Here is a 22,589-nt window from a genome sequence, read left to right on the forward strand (position 1 = left end):
TTGCTCAGTTTGGCTGGGAGGCCAGCTCTCGGAAGAGTCTTGGTGATTCCATACTTTTTCCATTTAAGAATGATGGAGGCCACTGTGTTCCTGGGGACCTTCAATGCTGCAGAAATGTTTTAGTACCTTCCCCAGATTTGTGCCTCGACACAATCCTGTCTCGGAGCTCTACAGACAATTCCTTCAACCTCATGGCTTGGTTTTTGCTTGACATGCACTGTCAACTGTGGGACGTTATATAGACAGGTGTGTGCTTTTCCAAATCATGTCCAATCAATTGAATTCACCACAGGTGGACTCCAATCAAGTTGTAGAAACATCTAAAGGATGATCAATGGAAACAGGATAAACCTGATCTCATTTTCAAGTCTCATAGCAAAGGGTCTGAATACTTATGTAAATAAGGTATTTCTGTTTTTTATTTGTAATACATTTGCAAAAATGTCTAAAACCCTGTTTTGGTTTTGTCATTATGGGGTAATACGTGTAGATTGATGAGGGATGTTTTTTAAATACATTTTATAATAAGTCTGGAAAAAGTCAAAGGGTCTGAATACTTTCCGAAGGCACTGTAAGTAGACCAAACTGGCTCTTCTATGTTTTTGTTCATCCAAATAGCACAGAAAGCATTTTTCTTAATTTCAACTGTCAACTTTGAAAATAGTAATGTGGCATGTGTAAAATCCTTGATTTTTGCAGTTCAAGAGTATTACAGCATAACAACAGTATACCAAACATATCAAACTAACAGGTGAGAGGCATGTTGAAGAAGATCACCTGTTGGGAAATGGAGGGGGGGAGAAAACAGAGAAAGAGAGAGAAAACAGATGTGTTTGTCAACTACAGGGAAACATTTGAACTGAAATAGAAGCACTGCCTTGTAGTCTTCCACTGTATCCGTCAGATAGAGCTTTACTAAATGTCTCCAATCATAATGCCCTATAATGCAGGTATATTGCACTGAAAGACTTGCCATAAGCGTGTATGACCACCTTATAATGTCTTAACATCTCATAATGATCATGATTAAATACCTCACCTGCACAACCCCAATGACATAAGTGAGGCTTCCCTCAATGAAGTGTCTGTCGATGAACACTCCGAAGGCAAAGCAAGCTCCGCTGTGGCAATCAATCAACTCTCCTATGACCCAGGGGCCTGCAGAGAGACAAAGGGTGAGTAGAGGGATACACACACGGTGTGGACAGACGCACACAGTCTGTCCCAGTCGGCTTGCTTCCCCTTGGCCCGAACCCAAGATGTTTGCAGATCTAAAGGGTCTGGATAGGTAGTTGTAGCAGGATTACAGGTTTACACATTACAGATCTATAAACATTGAAGGGGCAAGGGTTAGGGAGCGAGTTGAGACTGGCTGACGGGGGAGAGACAGGTAGAGTTTAATGGATGGTTGTCCTCTGGACCCAGTAGGAGACTCACCTAAGGCTGTGCTGAGGTTAAAGAGCATCAGAGTAGTAAAAGGTGTCTGCTTTACTGACCAGATGCAGGGACAGACAGGCCCAAGACGACAGTCCTGAAGACACTTGGAGACACAGGAAAACAGTTAAAGAGATTGAACTGGATCTTAAGCACTTACAAATTTGTAACATGTCCCAGCTAGCACATTTGGTTCCTTGAAAGTTGTGGGAATGTACACTTTTGGTTTCCCATTGGTTCTGGGAATGGAAACGTTAAGAAAATGGAAGAGAACATTTCGCCTGTCCTGTAAATATTCATTTATAGGTTGCAGGGGGGGGGGGGGTTCTGAGAATGTTTTACTCTGGTTCCTTTTAAGTTTTCCTGGGAGGTTTTATTAACGCTCTGAGAATGGAAATGATGGGTTATTTCAAGGTTTTTGAATAACTTCCTTAATACTTTCACTGAATGTTTCAATAAGACTTTTAATAACAGTCTTAGCTTATTTTGGCTTAACATTTTTGGGTTAGCTGTTTTGAAAATGTTCTTGTGGTTTGAGAACATGACTTTAAATGAACCATGAGGAAACCTGTAGAAAATGTTATGCTGAAGTACTGAAATTCCCACAGAAGAACATTGTTTCTTAATGTTCTCTGAACTATTTGACAACATTCCCAATGTCAAACCAGTTGTAGAACGTTCCTAATTGAGGTCGACCGATTATGATTTTTCAACGCTGACACCGATTATTGGAGGGCCCAAAAAAAGCCGATGCCGATTAATCTGCCTTTTTTTTCTGTTATATATATATGTATGTGTAATAATGACAATTACAACAATACTGAATGAACACTTTTATTTTAACTTAATATAATACATAAATAAAATCTATTTAGTGTCAAATAAATAATGAAACGTGTTCAATTTGGTTTAAATATTGCAAAAACAGTGTTGGAGAAGAAAGTAAAAGTGCAATATGTGCTATGTAAAAAAGATATTGTTTAAGTTCCTTGCTCAGAACATGGCAACATATGAAAGCTGGTGGTTCCTTTTAACATGAGTCTTCAATATTCCCAGTTAAGAAGTTTTAGGTTGTAGTTATTATAGGAATTATAGGACTATTTCTTTCTATACGATTTGTATTTCATATACCTTTGACTATTGGATGTTCTTATAGGCACTTTAGTATTGCCAGTGTAACATCCTCTACCTGGTTGAGAATGCCAAATAAGTTGTACGGCCGCTTGGGTCCAGAGGTGATGGAAACATCAGCACAGATCAAGGAGTAGTTACCGGAGGGGTCTTGTGGACCGCCCACTATGGCTGAGTACTTCCTGGGTATAACAAGAGGCAACATTATTATGTGACTGAGTTGGCGACAGCTGGTCACAACACCTCTGCCTGGTTTTATGATGGAGAACTGTCTTCATACTGTAGAATCTACCTTGTATACTGTATGTGTGCATCTATTTCTGGCTTACATAGCTGGAATAAATATCAATAAATACTGTAAGTCTCTAGTGCTTATGTTACACAGACAAGCGAACACAGAGAGGCAACTTTTTTTAAACTATCTTGAACTGCATTGTTGGTTAAGGGCCTGTAAGTAAGCATTTCACAGTAAGGTATTCGGCATATGTGACAAATATAATTTGATTTGAACTAACACCAGCTACACTGGTGGCTATGGCTGCGTTTACACAGGAAGCCCAATTCTGATCTTTTTTCCACTAATTGGTATTTTGACCAATCACTTTAGATCTTTTCACATCATATCTTGTTCAGAGCTGATCTGATTGGTCAAAAGACCAATTAGTAAAGAAAACAATCTGAATTGGGCTGCCTGTGTGAACACAGCCGTAGAGAGCTGGTTGGTAGAAAGCTAGACATATGAATGTTGTATTGTAGATAATAGTGTTTGTAATTCAATACCAGTGGAGGGGCATTAAGCAGTGAAGTGACTGACTGCTCAGCTTTGAGGTGAAATGCACAAAGAATGCACATATCTGTAGGTTTGCGGTTTCTTTACCTTATTCTACAATCTACTCCAGTCAACTCCCTAGTCAACTGATTTGCCATGTACAGATATAGACATTTATGGCCCAATTCCATACCAATCCCTCAACCCTGTGAATAGGACCTTCTTGGTTTCCTCTTTATAGAAAGTAATATGTGTAAGAGGATATGAGAAGAAGCTTCTATTAGTCACCATGGTTTCAGCAGATGTCAATCCATTTGGTGCGTTCCAGGACCTCTTCAGGATGTTGTGATAGGCCTGCCACTATTTTATTTTACCTTTATTTAACTAGGCAAGTCAGTTAAGAACAAATTCTTACTTTCAATGACAGCCTAGGAACAGTGGGTTAACTGCCTTGTTCAGGGGCAGAACGACAGATTTTTACCTTGTCAGCTCTGGGATTCAATCTTGCAACCTTTCGGTTACTAGTCCAACGCTCTAACAACTAGAGCCTGCCGCCCTATACCTTATGCTACAGGGAGTCCACCGGACGGACAGTGGAATGTTGTCCCACTCCTCTTCAATGGTTGTACACGTCAATCCAGAGCATCCCAAACATGGTCAATCGGTGACATGTCTAGTGAGTATGCAGGCCATGGAAGAACATTTTCAGCTTCAAGGAATTGTGTACAGATCCTTGCGACATGATGGCGGCGGATGAATGGCACAACAATGGGCCTCAGGATCTTGTCATGGTATCTCTGTGCATTTAAATTGCCATCGATAAAATGCAATTGTGTTCATAGTCCGTAGCTTATGCCTGTCCATACCATAACCCCACCTCCACCACAGTGCACTCTGTTCACAACGTTTACATTAGCAAACCACTCGCCCACACTACGCCATCCACGCTGTCTGCCATCTGCCCGGTACAGTTGAAACCGGGATTCATTTGTTTCACTTCTACAGTGTACCAGTGACCATTTCAGTTGAACATTTGACCACTGAAGTCGGTCACGACGCCAAGCTGCAGTCAGGTCAAGACCCTGGTGAGGATGACGATCACACAGATGAGCTTTCCTGAGATGTTTTGTGCAGACATTCTTCACTTGTGCAAACCCACAGTTTCATCAGCTGTCTGGGTGGCTGGTCTCAGACGTTCCCACAGGTGAAGAAGCCGGATGTGGAGGTCCTGGGCTGGCGTGGTTACATGTGTTCTGAGGTTGTGAGGCCGGTAGGACATACTGACAAATTCTCTAAAATGACGTTGGAGTGCGGCTTATGGTAAAGAAATGAACATTCAATTATCTGGCAACAGCTCTGGTGGACATTCCTGCAGTCAGCATGCCAATTGCACACTCCCTCAAAACTTTAGACATCTGTGGCATTCATTGTGTTGTGTGATAAAACTATACATTTTAGAGTGGCCTTTTATTGTCCCCAGCAGAAGATGCACGTGTGTAGTGACCATGCTGTTTAATCAGCTTCTTGATATGCTACACCTGTCAGGTGGATGGATTATCTTGGCAAAGGAGAAATGCTCACTAACAGGGATGTAAACAATTTTGTTCTCAAAATTGGAGAGAAATAAGCTTTTTGTGCATATGGAACATTTCTGGGATCTTTTATTTCAGTTTATGAAACATGGGACCAACACTTTACATGTTGCGTTTATATTTTTGTTCAGTATGGTTACAACAGTGTTCAAAGTCTTACAACCTGTTAATAACAGTGTTATCTCAATGGCTGGCTCGCCTGGCTGGTGCAAACTTTTTTTATTTATTTTATTTTACCTTTATTTAACTAGGCAAGTCAGTTAATTAAGAACAAATTCTTATTTTCAATGACGGCCTAGGAACAGTGGGTTAACTGCCTTGTTCAGGGGCAGAACGACAGATTTTTACCTTGTCAGCTCAGGGATTCGAGCTTTGCTTTGTCCATGCATGACAGTACAGCACCCAATAAGGCAACTAACTGGTCTGTCTGTGACCGCATTCAGTGTAGCTTTTTACATGATAAGCCACTACTAGGCAATCGGGTTACTTAGCTACTCGCTAATAGCGGTCACCCGTCCCTGCCAGTCAGTGCCAATTGACAGCGACAAGTGAAGTGACAGCCCTTAGCTAGCCAGTTAGCAATTAGATAGAAAATCGAGTAAACAGCTGGATCCACTCACCTGCACGAACTAGAATATGTTATCAAAGTCGCCGCCGGGTTACGGAGGAAGACTGGTCCTACTAGTCATCTCCATCCCAGCTCACAACACCAGCCGCTAGACAGCCAGACACTGCGGTGGGGGTGTCATAGCTCTCCAGCACCCAGGAAGCTAAGCACGCCAGAGCCAGTCCGACAAGAACTAGCGCTCCGAAGAGCTTGGGCATCCTGGGGTGACGAGGGGGCGGTGGGAATCTACTGGACAGAATACTGCCAGGACTTGCGAGAGCAACATGAACACACGGTAGGCTAGCTACATTAGCTACTAGCTGGCATTCAGACCGTTTGATTTCCTATTGGCGGTCATAGCTAGATCGAGCTAACTGTTACACACGAAACGACTCCTCTCAGATTGTTTTGAGGTAGCTAAAAGGAAATACAACAGAGGTGTATACTGTACGGTCTTGTGCATGGATACGTAATCGATTAGTGAAATCCGGGATCCTTGGGACGTCTTGCCCTTCTGAAAATATATGCACAAATAGATAGGTGTAAGCACCGCGAGCGGACCAAGCACATGCTCATATAACAGGTCAGCAATAATCAAGTGGCAAGAATTTGAGGTAGATGTAATTGTTTGGGATTGGCTCCAAAAACTACATGAGCCGTTTTGAACATTCCCATCAAGCTCCTTTGAAGTATTTACCCGTAAAAAATATATAGTTCTTAGCTGTCAGCAAATGTTCAGTGAATAGTGGTTGTTAATGCAATAACTCTTAAAATTGTGGTAGAGAGACAATACCAAAGCACACATGATATTGTGCAGAAGCATGTTGCACCAAAATCTACAACGCTGTCTTAATATCTGGATCTTCATTGATGAAAACAATTACATGAAAATACACCAGAATAGAATAGAGGACGTGAAATTGTAATATGAGGTTTGCAAGACCTAGTAACAATAACTCAAGTCCGGGAACTTCCTATGGAATATTGGGCGCGGCCATGCTCATGAAACATAATTACGCGTGCATTACACTAGCGCTTTAAATCACGAATGCGTTTTCATAGCGAGCTGTTGCGAGGGGGATATGATCGTGAACGAGCGCGCAGTCAGGCTGGCTGATACCGTTAGTCACGTCAGGGATCTGCAACGATAGAGAGAGAGAGATGCTGAGGTGACAGGGAGAGAGAAGGGAGAAAAGGGACGATTAAATCAAACTCATTATGTCACTGCTGAATTCACATGTCTGTATGTGAACCTCAGCTGCAGAATCAACGCCGCATAACGCGCATAACGCGCCCGCTATGGGATTCCACCCAATGTCTCCACATTCCGTAAAGACAAACACAGAGGATTTTCTGTAACCACACCCGGCTCCTTTCGGATCAAGGATTGGAGCGGTCAAGGTATGGACACCGCTGCTATGAAAACGGATACTGATAGCTAGCTAGCTAACATTGGCCGACGTCAACATGCACGAATGCAGTAGGCCACATTAGCTACATTTTAAAAGGACTGACGCAATGTATCATCGCTGCCAAGGTCGTTCCATAACTAGATGCATCAAGGTTATATTCCAGACCGCAGTTTCCCCATAGCCTTAGTAGGTTGATTATCTTTATGATATCCAATCGCTAAATGCAAAGAGGCACTCTAGTATAGCCCGTGTGTGCAACCAATGTGCGTGTACGCGCAATCGTAAATCTGCTGTAGCAACGCCAGGCTAGCTACGCAGCTTAGTAAAGCAGCAACACACTGTAAAACACCAATTAGTTAGTTATATAGTTATTACATTGTAACAGCTGACTGTTACTAGAGCGAATTTATATCGTGCATTGTCGTCATGACATGTTTATTGTGGTAATGAAATCAGAAGCGTAGTGCTAGTTGGATATATTTGTCTCTAGCTTGTTCGTTGGCGGTATAGCAGCCCCAGTATGACAGACAGTCATTTCTGCCAACAGCCATTATTTTTGACAGCAACTGCATAGCTTTGTTTCTAATCAATCACTCACGTCATATTATGGTTATGTTAAACTGACGTGTGTGTGTGTGTGTATGAGAGAGAGAGAGAGAGAGTACTGTAGCTGCATAGTCATGTGTGGTACAGACAATACTTCATTCATAGCTTGACATGGCATATAATGATGTTAGCCATTACATGATTTTTTATGCCCTGTGATTCAAGATCCAGAACAACTCATTAGTTGAGAAGAATAGCTTATCAACAGGCAAACTTTACACTACAGAGTCTCACACACAATCAATACATACTTTATACAGTAATTGAGCAATACAGTAGTCTGCAAGTACTTTAATGAGGTTCAGATATTGAGAGACAACCCCAACATCATTCACTACTATCATGCCCTCTCACTCCCGACTGTATCATCATGCTCAGAGGGGAGGCTCCATGGCTAGGCAGCACATCTACCATTCCAGTGTTTAATTGCTATATTGTAATTACTTCGCCACCATGGCCTATTTATTGCCTTACCTCCCTTATCTTACCTCATATGCACACACTGTATATATACTTTTTCTACTGTATTATTGACTGTACGTTTGTTTATTCCATGTGTAACTCTGTGTTGTTATGTGTCGAACTGCTTTGCTTTATCTTGGCCAGGTCGCAGTTGTAAATGACAATTTGTTCTCAACTGGCCTACCTGGTTAAATAAAGGTGAAAAAAATAAGAAAAAGCTCCAGGGCTAGGCTCCAGGGCTAGGCTCCAGGCCAAGGCTCCAGGTCAAGGCTCCAGGCCTTAAACAGAGAGATGACTGAACAGCCAGGACCAGGCAGCAGCAGCTAGGGAATCAGACACTGCTTTAATCTCCAGAGATCAGCATCCCAAATGGCACCCTTTTCACTACATAGTAGATAGAGGTTGACCGATTATGATTTTTCAACGCCGATACCGATTAATCTGGCATTTTTTGTATTTTTATTTTTTATTTATATTTTTGTAATAATGACAATTATAACAATACGGAATTAACACTTTAATTTTAACTTAATATAATACATAAATAAAATCTATTTAGTCTCAAATAAATAATGAAACATGTTCAATTTGGTTTAAATAATGCAAAACAAAGTGTTGGAGAAGAAAGTAAAAGTGCATTTTGTGCCATGTAAAAAAGCTAACGTTTAAGTTCCTTGCTCAGAACATGAGAACATATGAAAGCTGGTGGTTCCTTTTAACATGAGTCTTCAATATTCCCAGGTAAGATGTTTTGGGTTGTAGTTATTATAGGAATTATAGGACTATTTCTCTCTATACATTTTTGTATTTCATATACCTTTGACTATTGGATGTTCTTATAGGCACTATAGTATTTTCCAGCCTAATCTTCAATGTTCTGTCATAATTATGTACAATTCTGGCAAATTAATTACGGTCTTATTTAGGAAGAAATGGTCTTCACACAGTTTGCAACGAGCCAGGTGGCCCAAACTGCTGCATATACCCTGATGCGAATGCACTTTTGTTAAATCATCACTCGTTTGGCGAAGTAGGCTGTGATTCGATGATAAATTAACAGGCACCACATTGATTATACGCAACGCAGGACAAGCTAGTTAAACTAGTAATATCATCAACCATGTGTAGTTAACTAGTGATTATGATTGATTGTTTTTTATAAGGTAAGTTTAATGCTAGCTAGCAACTTACCTTGGCTCCTTGCTGCACTCGCGTAACAGGTGGTCAGCCTGCCACGCAGTCTCCTCGTGGATTGCAATGTAATCGGCCATAATCGGTCGTCCCAAAATGCAGATTACCGATTGTTATGAAAACTTGAATCGTTCATGCCGATTAATCATCGACCTCTACTACATAGTGCACTACTTTTGTCCAGGGCTCATAGGGAATAGGGCACCATTTGAGTCACCCATAGAGGAGGACGTCTCTGGTCCATTAGACCAGGCTGAGGCTGCTCTAACTCACTAATGAATTAGATTAGCAAACATTGGAGGTGTTTCCCCTAGTTTAATGACTCCTATTTACTGTGTTGACTTGACACATGTTTGTGTGTGTTGGGGGAGGCAAGTGTGTGTGTGTGTGTGTGTGTGTGTGTGTGTGTGTGTCTGTGTGTGTGCGTGTGTGTGTGTGTGTGTGCGTGTGTGTGTGTGGATGTGTGATTGCTCAGACTAATAGGAATGGAAGTAGGCCTATCATCTCATCGTGACTGCTTTATTACTGTGACATGCAGTCTAGTCTTCCTGGTCAAAAGTAGTGCACTCAATAGGGAATATGGTGCCATTTGGGTCTCAACTACAACAGTGTGGACCAGCCACCTGCTGTCTGAGTGGGGTGGTTCTGGGCTGGCTCTGAGGCAGCGGGCAGCCTTCTGTACCTGTATTCATAAATTATCTCAAAGTAGGAGTGCTGTTCTAGGATCATATACAGGGGCGGCAAGGATCTGTACACAATTCCTTGAAGCTGAAAATGTTCCACTTCTTCCATGGCCTGCATACTCACTAGACATGTCACCGATTGACCATGTTTGGGATGCTCTGGATTGACGTGTACAACCATTGAAGAGGAGTGGGACAACATTCCACTGTCCGTCCGGTGGACTCCCTGTAGCATAAGATATAAGGCGGCAGGTAGCCTAGTTGTTAGAGCGTTGGACTAGTAACCGAAAGGTTGCGAGATCGGATCCCCGAGCTGACAAGGTAAAAATCTGTTGTTCTGCTCCTGAACAAGGCAGTTAATCCACTGTTCCTAGGCTGTCATTGAAAATAAGAATTTGTTCTTAACTGACTTGCCTAGTTAAATAAAGGTAAAATAAATAAATACTGTAATCTTATTCATGTGATCTGAAAGTCAAAACTGATCCTAGATCAGCACTTCTACTCAGAGATGCTTTATGAATTGCCCAGATGGAGAGATTGAAGAAAATATACTACTCCCGCTGTACAAAAAAGTGCTCATTTTCTAACAGGAATGTATCTGACTCCAGAGAGGCAGGAGATTGGAATAGAGCCTCTGTGACCTTGAAACTTAGGCTAATGCGGAGTGTGTTTTATTGGTGGCTTCTCACACAGAGAGATGAAAGTTGGGGTTCCCTGACTGTATGTTCCCTGACTGTACGACAACCCACTAAATGCATGCTGCTCTGCTAGTCTTATCTAGGAAGAGAGAGAGAGATGCAGCGCTAGGGCCACCGTGTGTGTGGGACTCCAACAACGTGTCAACGACATTGTAGCAAATTTCACTGTCTTCTTGATTTCACTGTTATCTAACTGTGTCTGCATCTGTGCTGTAATTGACGTTTCCCACCCCTGTCCCGTTGCATCATGGGATTGCTCCTTTGCTGGTGATACACTGGCATTGCGATGTCATGTCATGTAAGCAAAGAGTGCTCTGAGGCCTCTTTGCATAATGCTAGAGTAGCCTACTTCCTCACACAGCATACTAGAGTACTCTACTTCCTCACACAGAATGCTAGAGTAGCCTCCTTCCTCACGCAGAATGCTAGAGTAGCCTACTTCCTCACGCAGAATGCTAGAGTAGCCTACTTCCTCATGCATAATGCTAGAGTAGCCTACTTCCTCACACAGAATGCTAGAGTAGCCTACTTCCTCACACAGAATGCTAGAGTAGCCTACTTCCTCACACAGAATGCTAGAGTAGCCTACTTCCTCACACAGAATGCTAGAGTAGCCTACTTCCTCATGCATAATGCTAGAGTAGCCTACTTCCTCACACAGAATGCTAGAGTAGCCTACTTCCTCACGCAGAATGCTAGAGTAGCCTACTTCCTCACGCAGAATGCTAGAGTAGCCTACTTCCTCACACAGAATGCTAGAGTAGCCTACTTCCTCACACAGAACGCTAAAAATATGTTCTCATCACTTTTGAGAGTTTGCTAATAAAGTAGGCTATGAAGTCGAATGTGTTTTACGACAGGAAAGTGGCGTCTTGGAAGCATTTAAATGATCAAACACCACGTCAGTGACTGGTCTAGTCAACACTGAAATAGACCTGACTTGGTTTGTTGTTACACGGCAGTGACTGGTCTAGTCAACACTGAAATAGACCTGACTTGGTTTGTTGTTACACAAATGTCTCGTCTCTTGGTTCTGTTATATATATGTTATATATAGAGGGTATAGATATGTTATAGAGTGAAGCTTGCATACATTTTATTAGATTTAGTGAACTCTGTAACCCAGAGGTGGGGTCAATTCAATTTCAATTCCAGTCAATTCAGAAAGTAAACCAAATTCCAATTCCACATTTTACCCACTGAAAACATTGAAGATAATTGGAATTTCCTTAATGGACTAGAATTGAAATGGAATTGATCCCAACCACGATGTCGTCTATTCCCTTAGTAGCTGCTGTCAGCGTGTGTGTGGGGCTGCTGGGTATGTGTGGTGGTGCTGTGGGATGAGAGAGAGCTTGTGTGGGATGGCTGCACTAGGAACCAAGCCTAGGCTACTCCTCAACCCAAGGGGTACATTTTCAATAGCCAGGTTTCGTTCATATGGCCCACAGGCCTCAGCTGTCATTAGCTATCATCTCCACAGGCCTCAGCTGTCATTAGCTATCATCTCCACAGGCCTAGGCCTGAACTGTCATTAGCTATCATCTCCACAGGCCTAGGCCTCAGCTGTTATTAACTATCATCTCCACAGGCCTAGGCCTCAGCTGTCATTAGCTATCATCTCCACAGGCCTCAGCTGTCATTAGCTATCATCTCCACAGGCCTCAGCTGTCATTAGCTATCATCTCCACAGGCCTCAGCTGTCATTAGCTATCATCTCCACAGGCCTCAGCTGTCATTAGCTATCATCTCCACAGGCCTCAGCTGTCATTAGCTATCATCTCCACAGGCCTCAGCTGTCATTAGCTATCATCTCCACAGGCCTCAGCTGTTATTAGCTATCATCTCTACAGGCCTCAGCTGTCATTAGCTATCATCTCCACAGGCCTCAGCTGTCATTAGCTATCATCTCCACAGGCCTCAGCTGTCATTAGCTATCATCTCCACAGGCCTCAGCTGTCATTAGCTATCATCTCCACAGGCCTCAGCTGTCATTAGCTATCATCTCCACAGACCTCAGCTGTCATTAGCTATCATCTCCACAGGCCTCAGCTGTCATTAGCTATCATCTCCACAGGCTACTTGACATTCCTTCTGCACACCCAGTGGTTAAAGTTCTCCGTCACTGTGAAGGATTTCCGTCATATGGGTTCTGAAGAGGTCTTTTTTGAGATCAGTGTAGATCCGCAACACGGGTTTGGGGATGACATAGGCTAATCTAGACAGAAGCATGTCTGTTCTACAAAATGTATACCCAAATATTTGATTTTCTCTGTTACGATGTGGGCACTGAAGTGACATGCATGATTGTTGATGACACTCCGATGTTCAGATGAAGGGAGTTAAATAGTCTATAATGCGCACCACAGCAGCGCTCAGCTCAGACAGTGGTGAGTAGCTTACTGTAGCTGCTGGCAAAGTCATTCAAAGGCTGTGATTTATCACTCAGGATGGAACTGTCCAGTGGTACTATTTTTGCCATGTAATATTGTTATTAAAACTATAGTAGAATAGTTGACCTATTTACCTAGTCGGCTTGTTGTTGTGTGTTCTATGCAAGATAAATGTTCCTCTCAAGGCGCATTGAAGTTGCGAGAACCATAGGAGGGAAATATGTATTCTGACAAGCACAATAATTCTTCATACAATCGCGGGGAAACAATTTAGAAAGCAGTTTTGGCCTTTGAATCCAAGTTTTCCATTGCTACCATGTTTACTTCTTTGATCCTTCAATCGCGCGTGTGGCATTCATTTACAAAACCAGTTTTACAGCAGGAGTTTCAAGCATGGTTTTACGCCTCGATCAGACCGACAGCCTTATTGCGGTTTGGTACACAAGAAGTACCAAAGACAAATAAGACATCCTCATGATCTGTGGAGTCCCGGCTTTCGGTGTGAATCGACATATTCCGTGTTTATTTTGTTGATGATCCACAACGCTAAACGGAATGTTGGTAGCAGCCATCTTGAAAGGAGTCATCGACTCAGCCTGCCCTTATACATTCTTATGCCCATTTTTCTTTTGATTTCCCCATGATGTCAAGCAAAGAGGCACTGAATTTGAAGGTAGGCCTTGAAATACATCCACAGGTACACCTCCAATTGACTCAAATTATGTCAATTAGCCTATCAGAAGCTTCTAAAGCCATACTAAAGTCATACCAAATATTTTATGGCACAGACCAATAGCCAAGATACTCAGTTTTCCGCAGATACCCTGCTTTTGCAGATAGGGGCTACCGTTCTCATACCAGACTGAATTTAATAAAACATCTAATAGGGTCCCCAAATATGGGGACTTTACATTTAAGAGGTTAAACTGAGCATTTTGGTATTTCTACATAAAAATGATCCTGTGGAGGACACCGTACCCTTTAAGCAAGGGGACTGGAATTGATCAAAGTCGCAGTTTTAATACATTTACAAAATGATCCTCTTTCCCTAAAAGCATGATGGTCAGGACTTTCTGACATGAAAGAGGAGGTTAACTTGGCCCCAGACAATCAATCAGAGATCGACTTAAGTTTCAGTCATGGGATTTTTTTTAGCTTTAACCCCTGTGTATATAGTACTGTACATCAACAACAGATGTACACCTGTTGTATTCGACCCATGTGACAAATACATTTGATTTGATGTTAACCCTGTGTTGAGGGAGCCTCAATCAAAGCTATGTCTAAAGTGTTGGAACTTTCCATACAGTATACATTTACATTTTAGTCATTTAGCTGCCACTGTTATCCAGAGATACTTACAGATACTTCATTAATTAGGGTTCATTATATTCATTATTATATTCAACAGACCACAGTATATTGTGGTTGTGTTATGTGGGTTCTGCCTCTCTCCTGGGCCTGTTGTTTAGGTCTCTACAGGGACCTGATGCCCGGCCCAATCTAATACGGCTGGTGGTAGTTAGCAGGAGTGGTAGCAGAGGAAGAACCACAGTGAGCAGCAGTCCACCGCAGGCAGGATGAGTGCTGCAGCGACGGACCAAGCTGACATCCTCACTGTGCTTGTCCTGGTCAAGGAACGATGGAAAGTGGTAAGTGTGTGTGTGTGTGTGTGTGTGTGTGTGTGTGTGTGTGTGTGTGTGTGTGTGTGTGTGTGCGTGCGTGCGTGCGTATAAAAAGTAACCAATTGTCAAACTTGAGTAAAAGTAAAGATTCCTTAATAGAAATGGACTCAAGTAAAAGTGAAAGTCACCCAGTAAAATACTACTTGAGTAAAAGTCTAAAAGTATTTTAAATATACTTAAGTATCAAAAGTAAATGTAGTTGCTAAAACATACTTAAGTATCAAAAGTAAAAGTATGAATCATTTCAAATTCCTTATATTAAGCAAACCAGTGGGCACAATGTTCTTATTTTTATTTATTTAGGGATAGCCGGGGGCACACTCCAACATTCAGACATGATTTAAACTAAGCCTGTGTGTTTAGTGAGTCCTCCAGATCAGAGGCAGTAGATGACCAGGGATGTTCTCTTGATATGAATTGTGTGAATTGGACCATCTTCCTGTCCTGCTAAGCATTCAAAATGTAATGAGTACTTTTGGGTGTCAGGGAAAATGTATGGAGTAAAAAGTACATTCTTTTATTTAGGAATGTAGTGAAGTAAAAGTTGTAAAAAATATAAATAGTCAAGTAAAGTACAGATACCGCAAAAAAGTACTTAAGTAAAAATACTTTAAAGTACTTTACACTACTGTGTGTGTGCGTGTGTGTGTGTGTGAGTGAGTGAGTGAGTGAGTGAGTGAGTGAGTGAGTGAGTGAGTGAGTGAGTGAGTGAGTGAGTGTGTGTGTGTGTGTGTGTGTGTGTGTGTGTGTGTGTGTGTGTGTGTGTGTGAGTGTGTGAGTGTGTCACCATTCCGTTATGCCATGTTTGTGCTCCCTAAGCAATCACCAATTCATCACAACAAAGCTGTATTTGTTTTCCATTAATTGGCTCCACTCTCCCCCATATCTTTATCTTGTCCATCTCACCTACTGACCTGGACAGTTTTGGGTCAGCTCCATGTGTGCAGTGCACATGCAGCTCCTTGCCACCAAGTGGACTGGAACTTAATAAACGCAGCTCCATGTGTGCAGTGCACATACAGCTCCTTGCCACCAAGTGGACTGGAACTTAATAAAGCGAGAGAAGCTATTTGTAGCCACTCAGTGTGCTATTCCCAGCGCTATCCCCCTGGCCGCTCCTCTCTACCATGCTGTGGTGCGTGTGTGTGCCTGTGTCCCCCGGCCAGAGCTACCAGGGACAGGGTGCCATGTGAGGTTAGTGTAGCTGGGACTGGGACCACCTGGGACTGAGACCTACTGGGACTGGGACTGAAACCTACTGGAACTGTGACCTCTACTGGGACTGGGACTGGGACCTCGACTGGGACTGGACCTCGACTGGGACTGTGACTGTGACCTCTACTGGGACTGGGACCTACTGGGACTGGGACTGTGACCTCTCCTGGAACTGGGACCTCTCCTGGGACTGGGACCTCGACTGGGACTGTGACCTCTCCTGGAACTGGGACCTCTCCTGGGACTGGGACCTCGACTGGGACTGGGACCTCGACTGGGACTGTGACTGTGACCTCGACTGGGACTGGGACTGTGACCTCTACTGGGACTGGGACTTGGAATGGGACCTCTACTGGGACTGAGACTTCGACTGGGACTGGGAGGAGTAGACAGGGGTAGGACAGCACCATGGCTCCACTTCCTGTGTATACTAAATAATAATACATTATTTACATATATATATTTTTGTATTTTTTTATTTCACCTTTATTTAACCAGGTAGGCCAGTTGAGAACAAGTTCTCTTTTACAACTGCGACCTGGCCAAGATAAAGCAAAGCAGTGCGACAAAAACAACAACACAGAGTTACACATGGGATAAACAAACGTACAGTCTAACACAATAGACAAAGCTGTATACAGTGTGTGCAAAATTAAGGAGGTAAGGATGTGCAAGTAGAAATACTGGTGTGCAAAAAAGCAGAAAAACAAATATGGGGATGAGGTAGGTAATTGGTTGGATGGGCTATTTACAGATGAGCTGTGTAGAGCTGCAGCGATCGGTAAGCTGCTCTGACAGCTGATGCTTAAAGTTAGTGAGGGAGATAAGTCTCCAACTTCAGTGATTTTTGCAATTCGTTCTAGTCATTGGCAGCAGAGAACTGGAAGGAAAGGCGGTTAAAGGAGGTGTTTGCTTTGGGGATGGATGACCAGTGAAATATACCTGCTGGAGCGCGTGCTACGGGTGGGTGTTGCTATGGTGACCAGTGAGCTGAGATAAGGCAGAACTTTACCTATTAAAGAATTATAGATGACCTGTAGCCAGTGGGTTTGGCGACGAATATGTAGCGAGGAACAGCCAATGAGAGCATACAGGTCACAGTGGTGGGGAGTATATGGGGCTTTGGTGGCAAAACGGATGGCACTGTGATAGACTGCATCCAATTTGCTGAGTAGAGTGTTGGAGGCTATTTTGTAAATTACATCGCTGAGGTCAAGGATCGGTAGGATTGTCAGTTTGAAGGAGGCATTTTTGTGAAATAGGAAGCCGATTCTAGATTTAACTTTGGATTGGAGATGCTTAATGTGAGTCTAGAAGGAGAGATTACAGTCTAGCCAGACACCTAGGTATTTATAGTTGTCCAAATATTCTAAGTCAGAACCGTCCAGAGTAGTGATGCTAGTCCGGCGAGCGGGTGCGGGCAGCGATCGGTTGAAGAGCATGCATTTAGTTTTACTAGCATTTAAAAGCATTTGGAGGCCACGGAAGGAGAGTTGTATGGCGTTGAAGCTCGTTTGGAGGTTTGTTAGCACAGTGTCCAAAGAAGGGCCAGAAGTATACAGAATGGTGTCGTCTGCATAGAGGTGGATCAAAGAATCACCAGCAGCAAGAGCAACATCATTGATATATACAGAGAAAAGAGAGCCCGAGAATTGAACCCTGTGGCACCTCTATAGAGACTGCCAGAGGTCCGGACAACAGGCCCTCCGATTTGACACACTAAACTCTATCTGAGAAGTAGTTAGTGAACCAGGCGAGGCAGTCATTAGAGAAACCAAGGCTGTTGAGTCTTCCAATAAGAATACGGTGATTGTCAGAGTCGAAAGCCTTGGCCAGGTCGATGAAGACGGCTGCACAGTACTGTCTTTTATCGATGGCGGTTATGATGTCGTTTAGGACCTTGACCGTGGCTGATGTGCACCCATGACCAGCTCGGAAACCAGATTGCAAAGCAGAGATGGTATGGTGGGATTCGAAATGGTCGGTGATCTGTTTGTTCACTTGGCTTTCGAAGACTTTAGAAAGGCAGGGCAGGATGGATATAGGTCTATAACAGTTTGGGTCTAGAGTGTCTCCCTCTTTGAAGAGGGGGATGACAGCGGCCGCTTTCCAATTTTTTTGGAATCTCAGACGATACGAAAGAGAGGTTGAACAGACTAGGAATAGGGGTTGCAACAATGGCGGCGGATAATTTTAGGAAGCGAGGGTCCAGATTGTCTAGCCCAGCTTATTTGTAGGGATCCAAATTTTGCAGCTCTTTCAGAACATCAGCTGTCTGGATTTGGGTGAAGGAGAAGCGTGGGGGCTTGGGCCAGTTGCTGCGGGGGGTGCAGAGCTGTTGGCCGGGGTTGGGGTAGCCAGGTGGAAGCATGGCCAGCCGTAGAGTAATGCTTATTTAAATTCTCGATTATCGTGGATTTATTCCTAGTCTCAGTGCAGCGGGCAGCTGGGAGGAGGTACTCTTATTCTCCATGGACTTTACAGTGTCCCAAAACGTTTTGGAATTAGTGCTGCAGGATGCAATTTTCTGTTTGTCAAATCTGGAGTGAACACCAAGGGCTATATCTGTTCTTAGTTCAATTATTTTTGAAAGGGGTATGCTTATTTAAGATGGTGAGGAAAGCACTTTTAAAGAACAACCAGGCCTCCTCTACTGATGGGATGAGGTCAATATCCTTCCAGGATACCCGGGCCAGGTCGATTAGAAAGGCCTGCTAGCTGAAGTGTTTTAGCGAGCGTTTGACAGTGATGAGGGGTGGTCGTTTGACCGCGGACCCATAACGGACGCAGGCAATGAGGCAGGGATCGCTGAGATCCAGGTTGAAAACAGCAGAGGTGTATTTAGAGGGCAAGTTGGTCAGGATAATATCTATGAGGGTGCCCATGTTTACGGATTTGGGGTTGTACCTTGTAGGTTCCTTGATAATTTGTGTGAGATTGAGGGCATCTAGCTTGGATTGTAGGACGGCCGGGGTGTTAAGCATATCCCAATTCACCTAGCAGTTTGAACTCTGACGATAGATGGGGGCAATCAATTCACATATGGTGTCCAGGGCACAGATGGGAGCTGAGCTGGGTCTATAACAAGCGGCAACAGTGAGGGACTTATTTCTGGAAAGATGTATCTTTAAAAGTAGAAGCTCGAACTGTTTGGGCATAAATATATTCCCAGAATTACTTTATCAAATCTCCAGTAATCGATTATACGCACATACAATTTATCATATTTTCATATATTCACAGAATCCATATAAAACGTAAGAAATTCTCAGGTACTCACGACAACCATTCCATTTGCTTTTTCAAGGACTCTCCACAGCTACAAAGCAGCTCTCCAAACATACTCCCAGCAGAACCAAAAATAAACATTTGTTTCCCGACAATGACCATGGGATCCTCAACGGTTCTCTAACCTCCCAGAGACCACGGCAAAATCAAGCCTCTGAGGAACTATAGACCTTCCGCTGCTTTCTAAAATATCATCCCACTCTCAATACCACACCGTGATCTTCTATGATGGGCAGTGAGGGAACGGAACCCCAAGAGAACGTTATATCAAAGCTTATTATCCAAATTTCAATCATCTGGTTAAGCATGTTTCTATATGTTACTATCCAAACGTCAGATTAAGACTCATTTCCATATTCACAAAACTCTCATATCACAGTCACACAATGCTATTCTCAAACATACCTAATCAATTAGTTGTTTTTCAACAATATTTTAACCTGCAGGAATATTTTCTAATTTCTATCTCATGATTAGTTCCTAGGATAATACAACTCATACATTTACATATTTCAATACTTCTAAAATGGGGTACAGGTTTAAAACAATTACATGTTTAAAGCAAGTACAGGTTTAAAACAAGTACAGGTGCACCTTACTATCTTATACTATATCATAATGATCTTAACTAGTTCAGACACATTCTGGATGTTTAACGCTAAATTACCAAACCCAGGGCATACCTGGCTAGCGCATTTAAAATAATTGGAATTCACCACTTTTGAGGATCACTTAGAAGGTCTCACTGACACTTTTCAGAATGAGGTCCTTCTTCCAATAGGGTTTCACCAGGTACCGTGCTTCACACAGAACCCACAGTCACCGTGGCCCCTCATCCCTACAGACCGCACCAATCTCCACTGTGATCAATTCAGTGTCAGGACTGCTCTAGGTCGCCCGCAACCGACCAATGATAGGTGTCTTTGAGTCGACTAACTCTCAGATCATCCTCCACTTACTCGGCCCTGTTTACGCCTCCAAGGTGCCCCCCTCACACAGGAATACACACTCAGAGCTCACGTAACAGAGGCTTTTCTTAAAAACACAACTTCAAGTGTGTTTTGCTCACCTCTTTAAAAACAAAAAAAACTAAGTTTGAGATGTGGTATCCACTCGGCTCGCTGCCTCTCAGATCAAAGGGGTCCATCTGCTTCGTTCCCGAAGTGTGGTCTCCCCTGAGATCCCAAGTTTGAGGGATCCCTCGTGCACGATTTACCCAGGTCATCAGGAGCGATCACCAAGTGAAGATTCACATCCCATCCTTGTCGCCAAATGTGGTGGTTAATTTCTTTACTATCAAATGAGGAGAGACAAACTTATCACACAAGTCAGAGTTATACTTAAACTACATCTTTAATCACTTATTAATAAGGAAGCAGGTCAATACAACACACACATATAAAGTGAATCGATTGAGTGCTCTACGATAATGATGGCTGGTCATGGCTGGTCGACGATTCACGGTCAAATGATTCGTTGAGAGCCCAGAGACAAAAGTACAAAGGTATTTTATAGCCAAGATACACCCCTTTCAACCTACATGACGAACAACAGATATATAGAATGGGTCATAAGGTTAAGATTTGTATGAAAGATACCTATAATACATAGCAGACAGCATCTGCTGTGTCAACAGTTTTCATTGTATAGACCAGTGTCTGGCCCTCCAACTCCAAACTGGAAGCATCTCTCCCTGGTACGGTATAGAACAGAAACATTAACTCATGCTCTGGAATGCTCTTTAGGTTTTATCACCCAAAAGACATCATAAATCTCCTCTGTCAGTGTTATCTCTCAGAGGTCCATCCTCAGTGGAACACACACACAATAGTTAACAGAATACTCTATTCTATTGCATAACACAACCATTTGATGCAATACAAGTATTATAACATAGTCTTGCAATTTTTCCACCATAGCATCTAATTTACCCATATCCATCTGGCTTTTGGGGGTCACCTTGTTTTTGGATTGTAAAGATTTAAAAAAATATATAATAATAATATTGCAGCTGCAGAATTTTTAAACAGCCTATCACTCGAATATCGTTGCTTTAAATCAGTGCACACGCAAGCACTCTCTCGCAGTCTTTCTCTATCTCCATCAACTCCATTCAAATTGCATCCAAAACAGATAACTGTGTTCTAGATTGACATATAGCCCTATATACAGATGTCATAGATGTCCTGGACTACCTCTTTCAGGTAATCCATTCAATGCAGTATTAGCCTTATATTTAGCTAATTAATGATGGGTTATGCATAATAAACTTCAAACTTATAGCCTCTGTTTCTTGCATCTCTTGCGCTTTTAGGGAAAGCTATACTAGAATAGCTTGCTGGACATCATTTTTTGGGGCATTTCTTATACCAATTGACTATTCGAAGAAGGATGCAAGCTCTTGTTTTGCTAAATGTTAAATACAGCAGCCAATAAAACTAGTAGTAGTTTGAAAGTAGAGCGATGGCGGTAGTTATTTATTCACTAACCGTTTAATCTTCATGAAGATAAGTGAAAGCCGTCGGCATGTAATTCTAGTCCTATTTTATTCAAGGATGTCATTAGAATGATGAAGATAAGGACAATGAAACTTATTTCATTTAACTGTTGAAAGCGAGGAAGGAATGAAGCAACAATAGAGAGGAATATTATGAAAGGTATATATGCGTCAGCCTACTAACTATACTAATAGACCCTATTATATTTCAAAATTAAATTCTAATACGCTAGCCTATACTTGTAACTTTATAAGCATCATGTGCTGCACCAGAATCACATGTTTTCTCCCAGATTTATCATGGTTTGAACGATGTGCGTAATTCCAGTCCATATAATACAGTACAGTAGTAAAGTTCACACTCAAAAGGATTAGCTTTTATTTACCCAAGAGAGCATATAGCTAGCTACATCTATGGGCTTTTATGTTTCTCTGCCGTGCGTAATGTGCAGTAGCCTATATACAGTGGTGTAAAGTACTTAAGTAAAAATACTTTAAACTACTACTTAAGTAGGTAGTATCTCTACTTCAATTTACTATTCATATTTTTGACAAGTTTTACTTTTACTTCACTACATTCCTATAGAAAATATTGTACTTTTTACTCCATACATTTTCCCTGACATCCCAAAACACGTGGTCATCCCTACTGCCTATGGTCCGGCAGACTCACTAAACACAAATGTATCTTTTGTAATTAATGTCTGAGTGTTGGAGTGTGCCCCTGACTATCCGTACATTTTAAAAACAAGACAATGCTTAGCTTAATATAAGGATTTTTTTTATTATTTATACTTTTTCTTCTACTTTTGATACTTAAGTATATTTTATCAATTACATTTACTTTTGATACTTAAGTATATTTAAAACCAAATACTTTTAGACTTTTACTCAAGTAGTATTTTACTGGGTGACTTTCATTTTTA

At 42.3% G+C, this 22,589-nt stretch overlaps 1 protein-coding gene and 1 long non-coding RNA gene across 2 annotated transcripts in view; one reads left to right on the forward strand and one right to left on the reverse strand.

The window, feature by feature from the left end:
• Positions 1-538: 538 nt before the first annotated feature.
• LOC115162032 (uncharacterized) lies at positions 539-1,574 on the reverse strand. Its single transcript, XR_003869473.1, has 3 exons — positions 1,438-1,574; positions 1,040-1,158; positions 539-777 (listed from the first exon to the last, which is right to left on the reverse strand). It is a non-coding gene; the product is annotated as an uncharacterized LOC115162032 (long non-coding RNA).
• A 4,332-nt stretch (positions 1,575-5,906) lies between these two features.
• Positions 5,907-22,589, forward strand: part of LOC115161779 (tau-tubulin kinase 2) — a 41,215-nt gene continuing 24,532 nt past the window's right edge. The window contains exons 1-2 of the mRNA XM_029712561.1: positions 5,907-6,934; positions 14,451-14,630. Coding sequence (XP_029568421.1) covers positions 14,559-14,630 — 72 coding nt within the window. The 5' untranslated portion in view covers positions 5,907-6,934; positions 14,451-14,558. The remainder of the gene's footprint in view (positions 6,935-14,450; positions 14,631-22,589) is intronic.

The sequence above is a fragment of the Salmo trutta genome, chromosome 25 (genome assembly GCF_901001165.1).
Source record: "Salmo trutta chromosome 25, fSalTru1.1, whole genome shotgun sequence".
Classification (NCBI taxonomy): domain Eukaryota; kingdom Metazoa; phylum Chordata; class Actinopteri; order Salmoniformes; family Salmonidae; genus Salmo; species Salmo trutta.